The sequence below is a fragment of the Amblyomma americanum genome, chromosome 5 (genome assembly GCF_052857255.1).
Source record: "Amblyomma americanum isolate KBUSLIRL-KWMA chromosome 5, ASM5285725v1, whole genome shotgun sequence".
Lineage (NCBI taxonomy): Eukaryota > Metazoa > Arthropoda > Arachnida > Ixodida > Ixodidae > Amblyomma > Amblyomma americanum.
Window position 1 is genome coordinate 188,128,366 of NC_135501.1, and position 15,215 is coordinate 188,143,580.

At 47.0% G+C, this 15,215-nt stretch overlaps 1 protein-coding gene across 1 annotated transcript; it reads right to left on the bottom strand.

The window, feature by feature from the left end:
• Positions 1–220: 220 nt before the first annotated feature.
• On the bottom strand, positions 221–14,863 carry LOC144134477 (uncharacterized). Its single transcript, XM_077667387.1, has 8 exons — positions 14,841–14,863; positions 11,775–11,836; positions 8,119–8,212; positions 5,916–5,943; positions 5,784–5,810; positions 2,696–2,725; positions 918–938; positions 221–277 (listed from the first exon to the last, which is right to left on the bottom strand). The coding sequence occupies exons 1-8, from the start codon at positions 14,861–14,863 to the stop codon at positions 221–223; spliced, it is 342 nt and encodes a 113-aa protein (XP_077523513.1).
• Positions 14,864–15,215: the final 352 nt, after the last annotated feature.

A 15,215-nucleotide genomic window follows, 5' to 3' on the forward strand; every position in this document is an offset into this window, starting at 1 on the left:
CTAGCTAGCTGCAGCTAGCTACACCCTTATAAACTTCCTTAGATAGTCTACAAATGGTCCATACACTTTTCTATAAAGTCTATAGACTTTCTATAGACAAACACTAGGGGCTAGCCTATAGACAATACAAATCCTATGTCTGTTGTCCTAAGTGCGCTTTATATAATTTTTGAAACAAATCCTATAACCTGTGTTTAGACAATCTAGAGATTTATAGTCATCAAAAAATGGTTAGAAGACATGTTCTTACACATGGAGAATTCAGGTGGTGGTGGAGCTAGAAGGTAAAAAAAATTCGATTAGTGTCTCGCCGGAGTGGTCAACGAGAGCGGTAAAACGTTATTGTCGATATAGCGGTTTAATCGACCTCAGTTGCTTTCCATGGACTGTGGGCAATGTTGGCCTACTACCCGACGTTGCATACGTGGTTCGTGATCGTCTGACAAAGGAGTTTACCAGAAATTCTGGTATGTGTACTGCTCAGCTAAAAGTTGAAGTCACATATACTGCAAGGCCATGGTATAGACTTAACAGCAGACACTTGTCAAAAATAAATGGTGTGCGAAAAGAGTTACTAAGTATTTGCGACGGTAAAAGCCGTTTACAGCATTGGACTCCTCCAAGCTGCAGTGGCAGCAGCATCCAAACGTGACACACAAATGAAACTTTCTTTCCCGCACTAAGCCTGCATTTTCAACGCATTCCGTCGGGCAGTCGACTACCGCTGCGGTCCAAGCAAGATGCCACCAAATTTCCATACAGATGTCGCTACGCAATGGCGTTGACGCTTCAGCGAGAGCGTCTTTATAAACTCTTATACTGCTAGCTGTCTCCGAGATATGACTTCGGTGAAGAGAGGTGTACGTAAATTTTGACATTATCAGGAAATATCCGTGGCGTGCGCACAGGTGACTTACCCATTCCGGAAAACATGGGCTCTGGTTTGCGTGAAAGAGAAGGCACAGTTGTTCTATATGTTAGCACTAGCAGCCACGAAAATGAACACAGCGAAGCCAGTTACTCCAGTTCGAAAAGACTACAGTTTCTTTTTTTTTTTGCCTTAAGGCCGGAAATCTGTCTACTTTATGGCAAATTTACCGTCACTCGTAAGAGAAGACGTTTTCATCAAAATGACCGAGGTGGACCGCCGAGCCTCAACAACAGGTGGTCCAGGTGCAGCAGGCCCTCGAGGAGGCGGAGAGACAAGATCTCGACGTCCCCACGTGGGAGACCTAGGCTCGGTTGCGCTAAACCCTGCTGCGCACTCAATTAAAGTTATCACTCACTCACTCACTCACTCACTCACTCACTCACTCACTCACTCACTCACTCACTCACTCACTCACTCACTCACTCACTCACTCACTCACTCACTCACTCACTCACTCACTCACTCACTCAATCTTTACCCGACCACCTGTTTTCGTGGTCAAAATCCGCATAGACAGACTTTACTCCACAAGCAGATACAGAGCACTATGTAAATGGTGCACGTTACTTTTCAGCCTAGTCAACATGCCTTGCCCAGATATTTGCTTATCCAAGGCATCGATGTCGGAACAGAAATTATTTTGCTGCACTCCCTTGATAACCTTGTGAATCGATTGTGAATGGCCTATCTTGCAGGATTTTCTTGAATGGTCCGGGCAGATGTAAACCACTGGATTGGTCGGGTCTATATACGCAGGATGAGCCAGTACCTCGCGCCGAAACCGCTGCATAACAACCCAAGCTGTGTGGCCCGGCGCTGTTGTACAGCAACGCGGTGCCTGCTGAGAGAACTGCAGCAGGGTAACTACTCGGGCTAGTTAGTGGGGATCAAACATTATGTAACCATGCAGCAACAAAACCGGGAACACAGGAAGAAGCTCTTCTGTTGAGATAAGCGCAAGTTGTTTTCATCTTGGTTTTCTCGCCCCAATGTGAGACAGAAAAAAAAATCGCAGGGGCAGCTAAATCCACTATGTGTTAGCAATGCTACAGCATTAGCAGCTGTCGATGCCTTTACCAAAAGGGACGTCACTTCCAGTTCGGTCTGATAACGTCACTTCCACGCAGCCAATCAGTGAATTTTATGACCGATGACATTTTCTTTTCCAGCCCTTACAAAAATGGTCTATAGACAGTGTATTGACTTCTCATAGGCACTATTGCCTTCCTATAGATATTTCTTTTTGTCTATTCATAGTCTACAGACTTTCTTTAGACTGTCGCTTTAATGACGGGAAGCATTCACTGGTGCTCCTCGGGTGAGGAAATCAAGAAGAAGCATGTCTTTGCGGTCCCACACGGCCGTCGTGATGACCGTTGCAGATAGAGTTAGTCTGAATTTCTTGCAAGGTGAGAACGATGTGTTACCATTTTATCCTCCGTACAGCCCCCACCTGGCATCCTGCGATTTCCATTGGTTGGGACCATTGAAGACCCCTCTGGGTGGTAAGCGATTAACAGTTAAAAGGACGTCATGATATGGATTCAGGGCCTTGACGTAGATCTCTTGTACGCCGACATCGATGTCTTCGTGCACAGTTGGAACAACAAAAGTTGGCGAAATCATAGTGAACAAATTGAAAAGGAATGCGAAAAAGCCACATATAATACCTTGAATCATTACATCTGCTCTCGGAATACAGTTTCTAATAGCGAGCTCTCAGTTTTTCGTTGCAATTTGTTGAAAACAGCAGACGTTACTTACGGCCTCCGTAGAACATGGAGGATTGCTGCCCTGATTTGGACAAAAGCAAGCACACAGTTAACCTCGGTTTTTCTAAGCAGGCAACTGCGAGAACTGCAACACGCCGAAGCAATTTGTCCTGTTTCAAGAATACTAGGCAATTTTTTTCCACAACGCCGGAAACCCTGGTACTTATTGATAAATATCACTCGTGTACTGTGCACAGAATGCAAGAAGACAGGGTTCTTGACAGCACAAAAAGCCCCAAAGACAAGTCCTCTTAATTGGTTTGAACACAATGAACGCCGACGGCCTTTAGAAAAAAAATGAAAATTGGTTATTCAGGAAAGGAAACGACGCAGTAACTGCCTTACTTCGCGGTGGGCGCCTAAACCGCACCGTGAGGGAAGGGAGGAAGGAAGGAGTGAAAGAAGAACCGCCGCGGCGGCTAAGTGGCTCGGCTACTGATCCGGTGCACCCGGATTCGAACCCGACCGCGGCGGCCGTGTTTCGATGGAGGCGAAACGCAAAGGCGCCTGTGTGCTGTGCGATGTCAGTGCACGTTAAAGATCCCGGGTGGTCGAAATTATTCCGGAGCCCTCCACTACGGCACCTCTTTCTTCCTTTCTTCTTTCACTCCCTCCTTTATCCCTTCCCGTATGGCGCGGTTCCGGTGTCCGCCGAGATGTGGCACAGATACTGTGCCATTCCCTTTCCCCAACAACCAATTTACCAAATAAAAAGAGGTGCCGTAGTGGAGGGCTCTGGGAAAATGTCGACCACCTGGGGATCTAACGTGCACCGACCTCGCACAGCACACCGGCGCCTTTTTCGTTTAGCCTCCATCGAAACGCGCCTGCCGTTGTCGGGTGCGAACGCGGGGGCCTTTCATTTCCTGGTAGCAAATCATTCATTTTCATCCCTTCCTCAACCCTTCAAGGAACAAGTTGATGGTTAAGCTCCGCCGCCCAGACCCCCGCACAAAATTCTGTAACACCAATCCGGAGCAGTCTGGTGGCGTCTATCGTAGCAGATAAGGTGGCATGCCTACTAAAAAAAACAAAAACAAATAACACCTCGCTGCATTATGTCCACTACAGCAGTGTGGTAGCGCACCAAAAAGATTTGCGAACTACTGCATCGATCTTTACTAAAATATGGCGCAGTGTCTCCGACATAAACGCACGAGTTAACTGGTACGCCGTCTGCAATACTTTCTATGGCATTCCACTGGGCCGTATAGCGTGGATGCAACAAGAAAATTACGTGCATGTGTAGCTTGGATCCGCTGTTGGACTATTTGATGTCCAAACGTTACCCCCGGAGACGAAAACTTTTGTTATAGCCCCCCCAAAAAAAGGGAGCAAAAATTACGGGGGTAACCTACTCGCTTTCAGTACGACAGCAGTTTTCTTTTTATTTCCAAAATTTACTTTACTTCTCTCTTCTGAATGGCACGCCTACTCATTAGCATACAGTCGTAAGGCAACGCGTATAGTAAGTTCCCCTTTGTACGCCCACAAGCAAGGTGTTTCTGTGGACTGCGGCAGTTGTTTCCAGCTCCACTGTACAAAACCTTATACTGTGAAGGCCCTGGAAAAGACGTTCTCAGGCGAGTTAAGAAGATGACTGTTGCGCCTGGCGTTAAAACATTCTTTTTCAAACTGCATACAGGAACCCTACCAGTAAAAACATGGCTAGAGGAAAAGGGCCTTTTTGTTCCTTGGGGCTCAAACCGTCTCGTGTGTAGAAAGCCAGAGACAGTAGAACACGTGTTCCTGGATTGTTGGGATGCGGTGTTCTACTGGGATGTTTTGCAAAGAACCCTAAAAAAAAGACTTGCCATTGACACCGCGCGGAATTCGGTACCTGACCACTAAAAGTGATGTTGCACACTATGACCAGATTATGTTATTGGGCCTTCACAGCATTTGGAGGAGTAGAATGGCTTTTAAACATTGTGACTTGGATGAACGATCGGTATGCGATTATTTTGTCGAACATGTGTATAAATTAAGAGAAGTCCTGAAGGAGCAGGACAATGCGGATGATGTATTGAGTCTGATGGACCAACTTGTTGTAATGAAAGTCCATCAGATACGGTTGTCTGCTGAGGGGCATGGCAACTACGATATTTTATTGATGTGTATATTCATGCAGTAAAGAAATAAGAAGTTTCTATGGACTGCGGGTTGCGTGCTGGCCTCGCAAGCTGAAAGTCCTTGGTTCGATTCCCCGCACCTTCGGAAGGTTTATTTTTTCTCGATACCGCAGTGACGTCAACCGGGACCTCTAGCGATCACTCTAGTCGGGTTTTGTTGCCTGGGAACAGCGGGTGTCCTGCTCAGCACTACAAGACCAACGGCGCACCATCACCAGTGCCAATAACAGGCTGGCCCTCCAGGGGCTGACACGTTATTTTAATGGAGGGACCCGCTGAGCGGTGCACTCCCACAGGCCATGAGGGGGATCTGCCCCCAACATGTAATATTAAGGGCCAATAAAGTTTGCACCACCACCCTTCCAATGAGGCATTAATGCTTTCGCATTAAAAGTAGCTCTGAGTGCATGTTCTAAAATCCGCCGACAAGAACACCTCCCCCCCCCCCTTCTCCTTTTTTTTTTCTGTGGCCCAAAGGCAGATGACAGGTGATCAGTGTATGGGATCGACGAGAGACCTAAGCGATTTTTCCAACCCAGTACTCTACAGCAAGTGGCATTCTGACGTCTTCAGGCCAAAGCGCAAATTTTGCGACGAGGCAGCAACTTTACTCCACAAGGTGTGGACATGTCCGACTTGGTAGATAGCCCGAGCACTCTAGATTCCTGGGTGGCTTTGCTCTGCAGCCCAGACTCTAACGTCCAGCAGGACATCATAAGGCAAGGCCTAGCTGCTGCTGTGTCCCAAGGGGTTTCCGGCCGACGGCTAGGGGCAACAGGGGAGATGGATTTCTCTCCTGGCGCTCATTGACTGGTGTTTACTAATAGTTGTTTCTCTTTCAAAGACAAATCCTGATTGACATAGTCGGAGCTCAAGAATGAACCCTGTTCCTGGCTTGAAACTATCGAAAGTAATTTTTTTCTGGATGTGAAATGTTGCTAAACTTACCTGGTCCATATCCCGGCTGCATTGTCGCTGAAACGATATAAGAAGGCGGTTACTTTCTTTTACTACGTCGCTTATTTATTAAATTCAGTCCTTCTCTCCGTGCAGCAATTTAGAGAGCTGTGTTCAACTTACGTGGGCGAACGAGTACGCGTCAAGGCTACTGAAACCAATAATTAAACGCAGCGTTGTTAATGGGCTGCAAGCTGAAATCACATACAAAACATTGTGCTCGGTAAGTCCTCGCGGAGACGAGCCATTTTCTTTATAAAGCAGCCATTTAATTTTCATTCCAGCCCCGGAGGCTAATTGGATATGAATACCCTCGAAAATGAAGGCCCTGCACCCGCGCACTAAGATTTCGGTGCACACTACAAAGCCACAGTTGGTTGAAATTAATCCATGACCTTCGAATCCGTTGTCCCTCGAAACCGCTCCACGACTTTGGCTCTCAAAAAGTCATTTTAGATTGTTAGCGTGCTACATTTTTTTTTGTATTGAAGAGGCAACTGACATGGGGACAGGTCATCATCATCAGCCTGACTACGCCCACTGTAGGGCAAAGGCCTCTGCCATGGCTCTCCAATTAACCCTGTCCTGTGATAGCTGCGGCCTCCGTATCCCCGCAGACTTTTTAATCTCCCCCCCCTCCCCCCACCTTTCTGTTGTCCCCTGCTACGCTTCCCTACTCTTGGAATCCACTCCGTTACCCTTAAGGACCAGCGGTTATCTTGCCTTCGCATTACATGCCCTGCCCGGGCCCATTTCTTCCCGATTTCGACTAGGATGTCATTAATCTGCGTTAGTTCCCTCACCAAATCTGCGCGCTTCCGGTCTCTTAACGTTACACCTAACATTTTCCTTTCCATGGCTCGCTGCGTTGTCCTTAACTTAAGCTGAACCCTTTTCGTTAGCCTCCACGTTTCTGCCCCGTGGGTGAGTTCCGGTAAGATACAGCTGTTGTACGCTTTTATCTTGAGGCATATTGGTAAACTGCCATTCATGATGTGAGAGAACCTACCAAATGAGCTCCACCCTATTCTTATTCTTTTACACATTTCACTCTCGTGGTCCGGATCTGCGCCCAATACCTGCCCCAGGTAAGCCACTTGCAGGCCCTCGCTACTAATTGTAAACTGCTATTCCCTTCCGAGACAGTTCAATATTACATTGGTTTACTGCATATCATTTTTTAGAAGCACCGTTCTGCTCAGTCTAACTCAGGTGAACGTAGCGAAAAAGAGGGATATTTAACCATTCGCCTGCAGCTCTGGTCTCTTTCAGTCCGTGATCGTCCATTTAGGGTTGTTTAGCAGACAACGGAACGGAAATCAGGGGCTTGTTTGACATACATTTGAATGAAGCCAACAGCCACCAAAACCAAGGTGCATGTTTCTATTTTTTTTAAATTTGCGGTGTTGATCAATGGGAGAATAATACCAATATTAATCTCTCGCTTGAAGACAAATAATTATAAATCATAAGAAAAACAAACATGCCGCCGGTGGGATTCGAATCCACGACCTCCGAAGAACACTTGACGTGAAGTTCAGAGGTCGTTAGTTCACATCCCACCAGCGGAAGGTTGCTTGATGCTAGCATAGGCAACCCTGGATTAAACGCGACATAAACGCCACACGGAATGCGTTGGTGACCAGCGTACTTTTAGATGCAAGGCGAAATTGCGTAGGTTTTGATTCGAATAAACAGTTTTGCTTCTGCCGAGGAACAGCTTCCTCATGGTCCCACATCCCACGCCATCTCAGCGCTCCCCATTGGTCAGGCGCAGAGCGAGCCCACCAACGCTGCGACTGAATATCTACCGGACGGCGGACGGAAAACCGCCGCAAAACGTCTGCGGCTAGACCGATGGCCTTCCCAAGTCGCAGACCGACTGAATTCGCAGCGTCGCAGGCGAAAATCGCATGCATGCGAAATGGGCCTGACGCCAGTTTCGCATGCAAGCGACAACGCTCGCGATTACTGCCGTCGCGGCGCAAGAACCTGTTTCGAGACGTCACCGCTCCATTCGCTCAGTCGCTTGAACCAGCCTTTAAAGCGACCTAGTGTGATGGTCACTTACTGTTAAAAGAAAGTGGCAGTGCAGGATACATTTATCGAGCGGTTAGGTAAACTCGTGTATTTCGCTGAGCACTCTTGCCAAATCAAACTGAGGTAGAGCACTGTCATCCACAGGTTAAGCCTAAAGCGATCAGCTTCAAATCGCGTGGCTGGCTGACGCGTCCGGTATCGTAAATACCAGCGCAACGCTCATTTCACGATGTGAGCCCTCGCGCCTTGGGTGCAAGACGGACCACGACGGCTAGAGAACGCATACCTGGATAATCTCGGAGGAGCGCAGAAGACCCTGCTGCAAAATGGCGACAGTGCGGGATGCTTCAGCACTAGCTCTTCGTTGGCTTCTTCTGCTCCTATAGCAGTCCGCGTGCCTTCTCAGTGGCGTCCTTTTCTTTCACTAGCACTTTTGCGCCAAGAGGCACCAAAAGAAAGATGTAAAAGGCAGTGTTCTTGGTGGTTTTCAACAGTCTGTCGAAATAGTGAAGTCTGGCGAATGGCCTGCCTACGCTGCGCTGATTCTAAGACAATATTGAATTCCGAAGGGCGGAATGGTCCTTTGCGATCAAAGCAAATCAAATTCGCGCAGCCATTGTAGCGGTTCCTATGTCCATGAAGGCCCCGCCACAAGGCAGCGTTTGTTCGGCGCCACGTCTGCGTCTCGTCTACAGGCGTCGTCACTCGGAGACGGCGACCAAACACATGCCGGCATACGAACTCGCGTCTCCAGACGGGGGTAGGGAAATATCGTGGATAAAGCCCCTCAATTATCCCCTGACCGTAGCTAATCGTCCCATTCAGCGGCGACGGGAACCTTATGCGGGGGCAAGGCGGACAATAGTAGAGAAGGGGCGCTGCTGCATGCCTTCGCAGAAACGGGCCGCAGCTATAGGTCGATCCCCACCAATCCCCACGTATACGAGCTATGTCCGGCACCGACGCTGAGATATGGCCACGCCAGATATCTGCTTGGTGGCTTGGTTGGATGGTTGGGGTCTCCCTGCGTCGCCTCGCCCTAAGCCCCCGAAATTTCGCCTCCGGCGACGCCACTAGGCGAGACGTTGACGCGACTCTGAAGAAACGCTGCCCTGCGGTTCGACCTTTAAATGCATCCCGTCAGGGTGCAGTTATAACACAGAAGTGTAACTCATTTACAATGTATGGGTTCTGGTAGGCTAGGCTTTGTGGAGTTTGCGGTGTAATCGTCGTCGCCGGTGCACGACTTAGAACTATCTACGAAGTCGCCACTCCTGGATCATGCGATCAGTTATAGCGCCACAACTGGCGCCTGAGCACGACGAACTTTAGGTTTAGTTGACGTCACTTCCGCTCTGTCATGAGTCATGACTGATCATGACTCATACACGCAAAGTGTCTTTTTATGAAAAAGGGGATTATGCTTCGCTATCACAGGAACTCGGCGCATTTTTTCCTGAGTTTCTTTCCCATCAGCCATCCCTGAATATTAATTCCTTCTGGAACTTGTTTAAAACTAAAATTTTGTCACTGACGCAGACTTTCATCCCATCCCGCTTGATTTCAGCCAAGCGTCGTGACGATATGCATTTGATGAATAGACAGTTGCGGGCAATGATCAACCGGCGGAAACGGCTCTTTCGCAGATATTGTGATACGCCCGCACTAACTTTGTACTCCGAGATGAAAAAGCAAACTAAGAACTTATCGAAAGAAATCCGTAAAGCGAAAAGGGCATACTTCAGCACACTATAGGCCAACAACTAAATACAAACCCAAAGGCAGTCTGGAAATATGTTAAAAATAAGAGAAACAGCAGGGTCTCTGCGCCTGATATACTAGACGCAACTGATTTTGGAAGGGATTCAAAAGGTAAAGCGAGAAGTTTCAATCTTTATTTCCAATCGGTGTTTTCCGATCCCATTAATACACATACTGACTCAATCTTCCAGCACCCTGACCAGAATGAATGACGTAGAAATTTCTGAACGGGGGATCATGCTTTTATTAGAGAAAATTAAAGTTACATCAGCACCAGGGCCTGACAACATTTCCAATTACGTTTTGAAAAATTGTGCAGCTTTAGTTGCCCCGTATCTCGTTGCATTATTTCAGAAATCGTTAGAGAATTCTTCTTTGCCCCTTGACTGGAGAAGTGCCAATGTCGTTCCAATTCATAAGAGTGGTGATAAAACTAAAACATGTAACTATAGGCCCATATCGCTGACGAGCGTGTCGTGCAAAACACTGGAACATGTCATTTATACTCAGTTAATTAGCCATCTACAAAACAATAGTTTTTTCTGTTCGACACAACATGGATTTAGGTCCGGCTTCTCATGTGAAACACAGCTCGTGGAATTCACACATGACATTTCTGTTTCCTTAAACTCTGCCGGTCAGGTAGATTGTATATTTTTAGATTTTCGAAAAGCGTTCGATTTAGTTGCTCACAACCTATTGTTACCGAAGCTTTCAAAATTAAATATTCCTACCTCACTCTTATACTGAATTGAGGGGTATCTTGCGGAAAGGAGTCAGTGCGTGGTTATCGACGGTGTCAGCTCGGAAAGTGTGGGTGTAACTTCAGGTGTTCCGCAGGGGTCGGTTTTGGGCCCTCTTCTATTTCTCATTTTTATAAATGACCTCACTAGTAACATCTCAAGTATAATCAGACTTTATGCTGATGACTGTTGTATCTACCACAATATTTCTTCTGAAGCAGATGCAATTTCACTACAGCATGACCTCAACTCTGTATTCTCTTGGTGCAACAACTGGAATATGGCGCTAAACATCTCCAAATGTAATCTGGTCCGGTTTACAAAAAAGAAACAATTCCTCCAAACAGACTATTTCCTTGGTAGCACTGAATTATCCGCAGTTTCAACTTATAAGTACTTGGGAGTCTTTTTTTCTACTGACCTATCATGGAATACACACGTAAATTACATATCTGCTAAAGCCAGTCGCACATTAAACTTTCTCAGACGTAACTTTAAGGACACTCCCCTTACGCTGAAGGAGACATTATACATGTCTACTGTACGTCAGATACTTGAGTATGCTTCCGCGGTTTGGGACCCGCATACAAAACTGAATATTGAGGAGCTGGAGCGCGTCCAGAAACGGGCTGCTAGGTTTGTGTCCGCCGATTACAATTTCCAAAAAAGTTCTTCTGGTTTGCGCGAGAAGTTGGGATGGCCATTACTTGAAAACAGGCGCAAATATTTGAGACTCTCTTTCTTTTATAATGTGCTTAATAATAAAACTGGAATTCCAAAAGAGAAATACATTAGTGAACCCAGCTACATTTCCGCCCGCACTGACCACCCACTTAAGGTGCGCGAGTACAATTGCCGTATAAACGTATTCAAATATAGTTTTTTCCCACGAACAGTGCATGATTGGAACTGTCTCCCTTCGCGGGTCGCTACCGCTCCTCCTACATCGTTTCTGACCGATTTGCAAAGCCACCTATCAATATAAGTGCAATAATTCTTGTCCGAGTGTATTATGTTTTAAGCAGTGCTGTATTTTAAAATGTATCTTTTTTTTGTGTGTGTATGTGTGTGTTTAGGGTATGTTTGCCTTTCTACAATGGTTTTTATTTTGTTTGTTTGTTTGTTTGTTTGTTTGTTTTTGCTTCCGTGTGCATGGGTTTATTGTATTTTCTGTGTAGACCTCATCATTTGCCTAATTTATTATGTACTAGATGTTTGTTCTTATTTATGATGTTTCCCCCCTACAATAATGCCCCAATGAGGGCGCTGTAGGTACTGTGTATAAATAAATAAATACACAGTTGTCATGCACACCATTACGGCACCCACATATACCAAAGCGCCATTAAACATACTGCCTAAGCTTTGGTGCATCATCACGGCTCCAGTGCGAAATGGTTCGACGAGCTCAAACGCTATCCCACAGAAGAGGACGTACGTATGTGCTGACCACTGCCAATGGTCACGTGATGCAGCTCTGTCGGTTTGTAAGCCAGGCTCCTTCGAGGGTGGAGGAGAAAGGGTTGCAGAAAGGGGTACAAATGACGTTTTCGGCCGTTTGAGTCAAGTTATTCCAGTTATTAAATATCCTACCTTTCGACATTTTGCGGACTTTAAAGATAGCGGTCTGTGTAAACAGCATAGTAAAATATAATCAACCTTTCAATGCCTCCCTGTGTCGCTCTCCTTCTCAACTCACAAGAAACCTCACACATAGTAACTTTAATCTTTCATCGAATAATAACATCTACAGCGAAAGATTGGTGCAGTTTCCAGGATGCAAGGTTTGGAATGCTTTACCCCAGAAGTAAAACTGTCCCACGAAAAAAATGAAACATTAAGAACGTACTTTATGAGCCTTATTTGACGTATGTGACGGTCGCTTTCGGTTTGTGTTTGTTGTACAGTGTTGCTCATTACAGATCTGTATTCATTCTACTGTAAAATGCACGTTATTTTATTTTCTCCTTATTGTATGCTGTATTTTGGTCTTCCGCAGTGATTTTGTGCTTTTCATTTTACACAAGTGCTGTGTCATTGCCATCATGTATTTTGTTTCTGAACCACACATTAGCCTCTGGCTATGGGTTCAGTCAGTGTTTTGATCATTTTTGTGGCAAGAGTAGGAATAAAATGAAGTGATGAAATGAAGACAGCGAAATGCTTGTAATGCGACGTCTCCGTGAAAAAGGGTGTCTGACCGCGGGCTCCAATAAACCGCTCAAGCGTGCAAGGAGATAACGTACGCTCCGGACGGCGACAAACTGCGCATGCGCAAGAACACAAAAAAATTAACGAGAGCGAGAGAGCGCTTGAGTCTACGAAAAACGCGCTCTCGGGCTGTCCTTTCTCGCCACTAACGCCGTATAATAAGGTCCATTCACACGCCGGACGAAATCGCGTATTCCGGGTGTGGACGGAACGGCACGTGACCCGACGTCACTGGCTCCGCCTCGTGCGCGGACTGCGCAGGCAGCATGCACACGGCGGCTTTGAGTTACGTGAAAGTGGTGTCCATGCACCTGCAAAAATAAATAAAAAACAGTGCTACTAGTTCATGCTTGTCAATGCTAAACCGCCAGCCAGCCTTTTTTCACTCCAACAAGCTTTTACTTCGCGGAAACATCAAAGAGCGCTCACGTGAGGAAGACTTTTTCGAGAATAATTCTTTGAAGCCCCAATCACACGACTGTAAGTTATAGCCCAATTTTTCTCAAAAGAATCGGCGGTGGTCGCTTTTATCGCAGTAGCATTAATTAAGGCTTCCGTTCCGCAGAACATCCGGTGTCGTCATCGTTGTGAGTACCCGCCGCGGTGGCTCAGTGGTTAGGGCGCTCGACTACTGATCCAGAGTTCCCGGGTTCGAACCCGACCGCGGCGGCTGCGTTTTTATGGGAGGAAAAACGCTAAGGCGCCCGTGTGCTGTGCGATGTCAGTGCACGTTAAAGATCCCCAGGTAGTCGAAATTATTCCGGAGCCCTTCACTACGGCTCCTCTTTCTTCTTTCACTCCCACCTTTGTGTCTTCCCTTACGGCGCGGTTCAGGTGTCCTCCGATACACAAGACAGACACTGCGCCATTTGTTTTCCCCCAAAACCAATTATTATTATTATTCATCGTTGTGAGCGAAAACCCCTGGAGGAGCAACCTATGCGAGCCACGTATGTCACGTGACCTTGTGGCGTCATTACAACCTTCCCACCGAACTGCGAGGAAACTGATCATCGTAGAAAGTAACAACAAAGCGAACAAGTAGGGGAAAGCATCAGGGCGCTTGCCAATGTTTCGACCCATACGAACAATTGTTCCTGTCAAAACGTTGGCAAGCGCCCTGATGCTTTCCTCTCCCTTGTCCACTTTGTGATTATCAAGAACCATCAGCCCACCCTCTCCCATGGACACCGTGGAAGGTGGCAGTTAAATTAATGATTGGTCGCCAACTGCAACCTGGGTCGTACGAGCCCCGCCGGTGGCGTACCTGTCATCGCAGATAAATGACGCATCGTTTAACCGCTGCATTGCGCCACGAGTGGCATAAGGACTCCCAAGGATCTTTGAGTATAAAGCAGAGAACGACAAGCTCCATATGTATGGGCATTATAACCCCTTAACGATATCGCATCATACCCTCAAGGCGAGGCTGGTGTGTCCCCTCCAATTTTCGTGGTCTGGGGCGTTTCATGTGGAATGACTCAGCTCAGTGTTCAATAAATGCATGATGATTTTCCCAAAATACTGAGAAGTAAAGTTTGGATGAATGCCATTCATTCAGGTGACAAAATTCCAAATGAAGCGAGACAGATTTTGACCTGAACTGCGAGCGACTTGAGTGTCAGCCCAAAGGCCGCGCTCCAAGCAAAGCTGGCGGTGTGTGTCTGTGGCGCCACCTGATAATATGGTTAATGGCCCCCGTCGACACCTCCAAAGACGGCCATCGAAGGTCCGCGCGTCTTCTTTCTTGCATCTCGTCTGCTTTTCCCGACAGAGAGCTTCTAAATATAACATGTACCTAGAGAGAACGCTAGCGCCATCGTCTATGCGAGTTCCTTAAAGAGCACTTCATCCATTGCGGCCCGGGACTGAACGTCCGGGTCCGGTCTGGCAAGAGTACAGGAGGTCGCCGACAGACTTCTGCCAGCCACCTGGAGCGGCTGAAGTAACCCAAGAAAATTACAGTCTTCCTGACAATAATGTTCTCTCTCTCCGTCATCCATGGCGGGAATGCCAGGAAGACCAGGTTTATTTGGCTTCGCTAGTGTTAAGCTGAAAACGCAATATTTTGCCTCTGAATCAGCAGCTACCCTGCGATGCTCTTTTCTGTGCGCAGATGAAACGACTTAAATAGTGCCTTTTCACTTCTCCAATATAACTTGTGCTAGGCTGGTACGATAACTTTTAAAGCATTTCTTAGTGGTTTGCCTACAGAAAAGCCGTATTGTTACGGCTAAATCCATGTTTCACGTCCAACAATAAATAGCCTAGCCAAATATGAAACTTTACCTACCTGGCAGTCCTGCTCCTCGCCATATTGGATGAAGTGTAGCGCTGTCTAGTTTGCCTGTAGGTAATTATTAGACACACTATGTTTCCTGCAGTAGGGCTTTTTATTCAGTTCCATGGACGAAGGAAAACCGCCAGTCTGTGATGCTGCACTCTTCCACAAGATGTGGCGCCCTCTGCGGAGTGGGTGAAAACTGGTTGAAAACAAACGCGCATGGCAAAAGCAGGTGCAATCCGGTTCCACGACGTACCGGCTGCGCCCGTGAAGTGTCAAGTGTGGGCCTGACAACTGCTGCCACTTGTTGCATGCACCTGTCACCAACATGAACTGTGCTTGCGCAGTAGGGGCTGGCAGTTGATTTCAACGATTGGAGCAGCG

Excerpts from the sequence above, each read along its gene's own strand:
- LOC144134477 (XM_077667387.1), bottom strand. The coding sequence starts at position 14,863 with ATGGCGAGGAGCAGGACTGCCAG. Across the intron at positions 11,837-14,840 it reads GCGAGGAGCAGGACTGCCAG|GAGCCTGGCTTACAAACCGA; the intron begins GTAGGTAAAGTT and ends CCACCCTCGAAG. Across the intron at positions 5,944-8,118 it reads GCTCCTCCGAGATTATCCAG|TAGCCTTGACGCGTACTCGT; the intron begins GTATGCGTTCTC and ends TATTGGTTTCAG.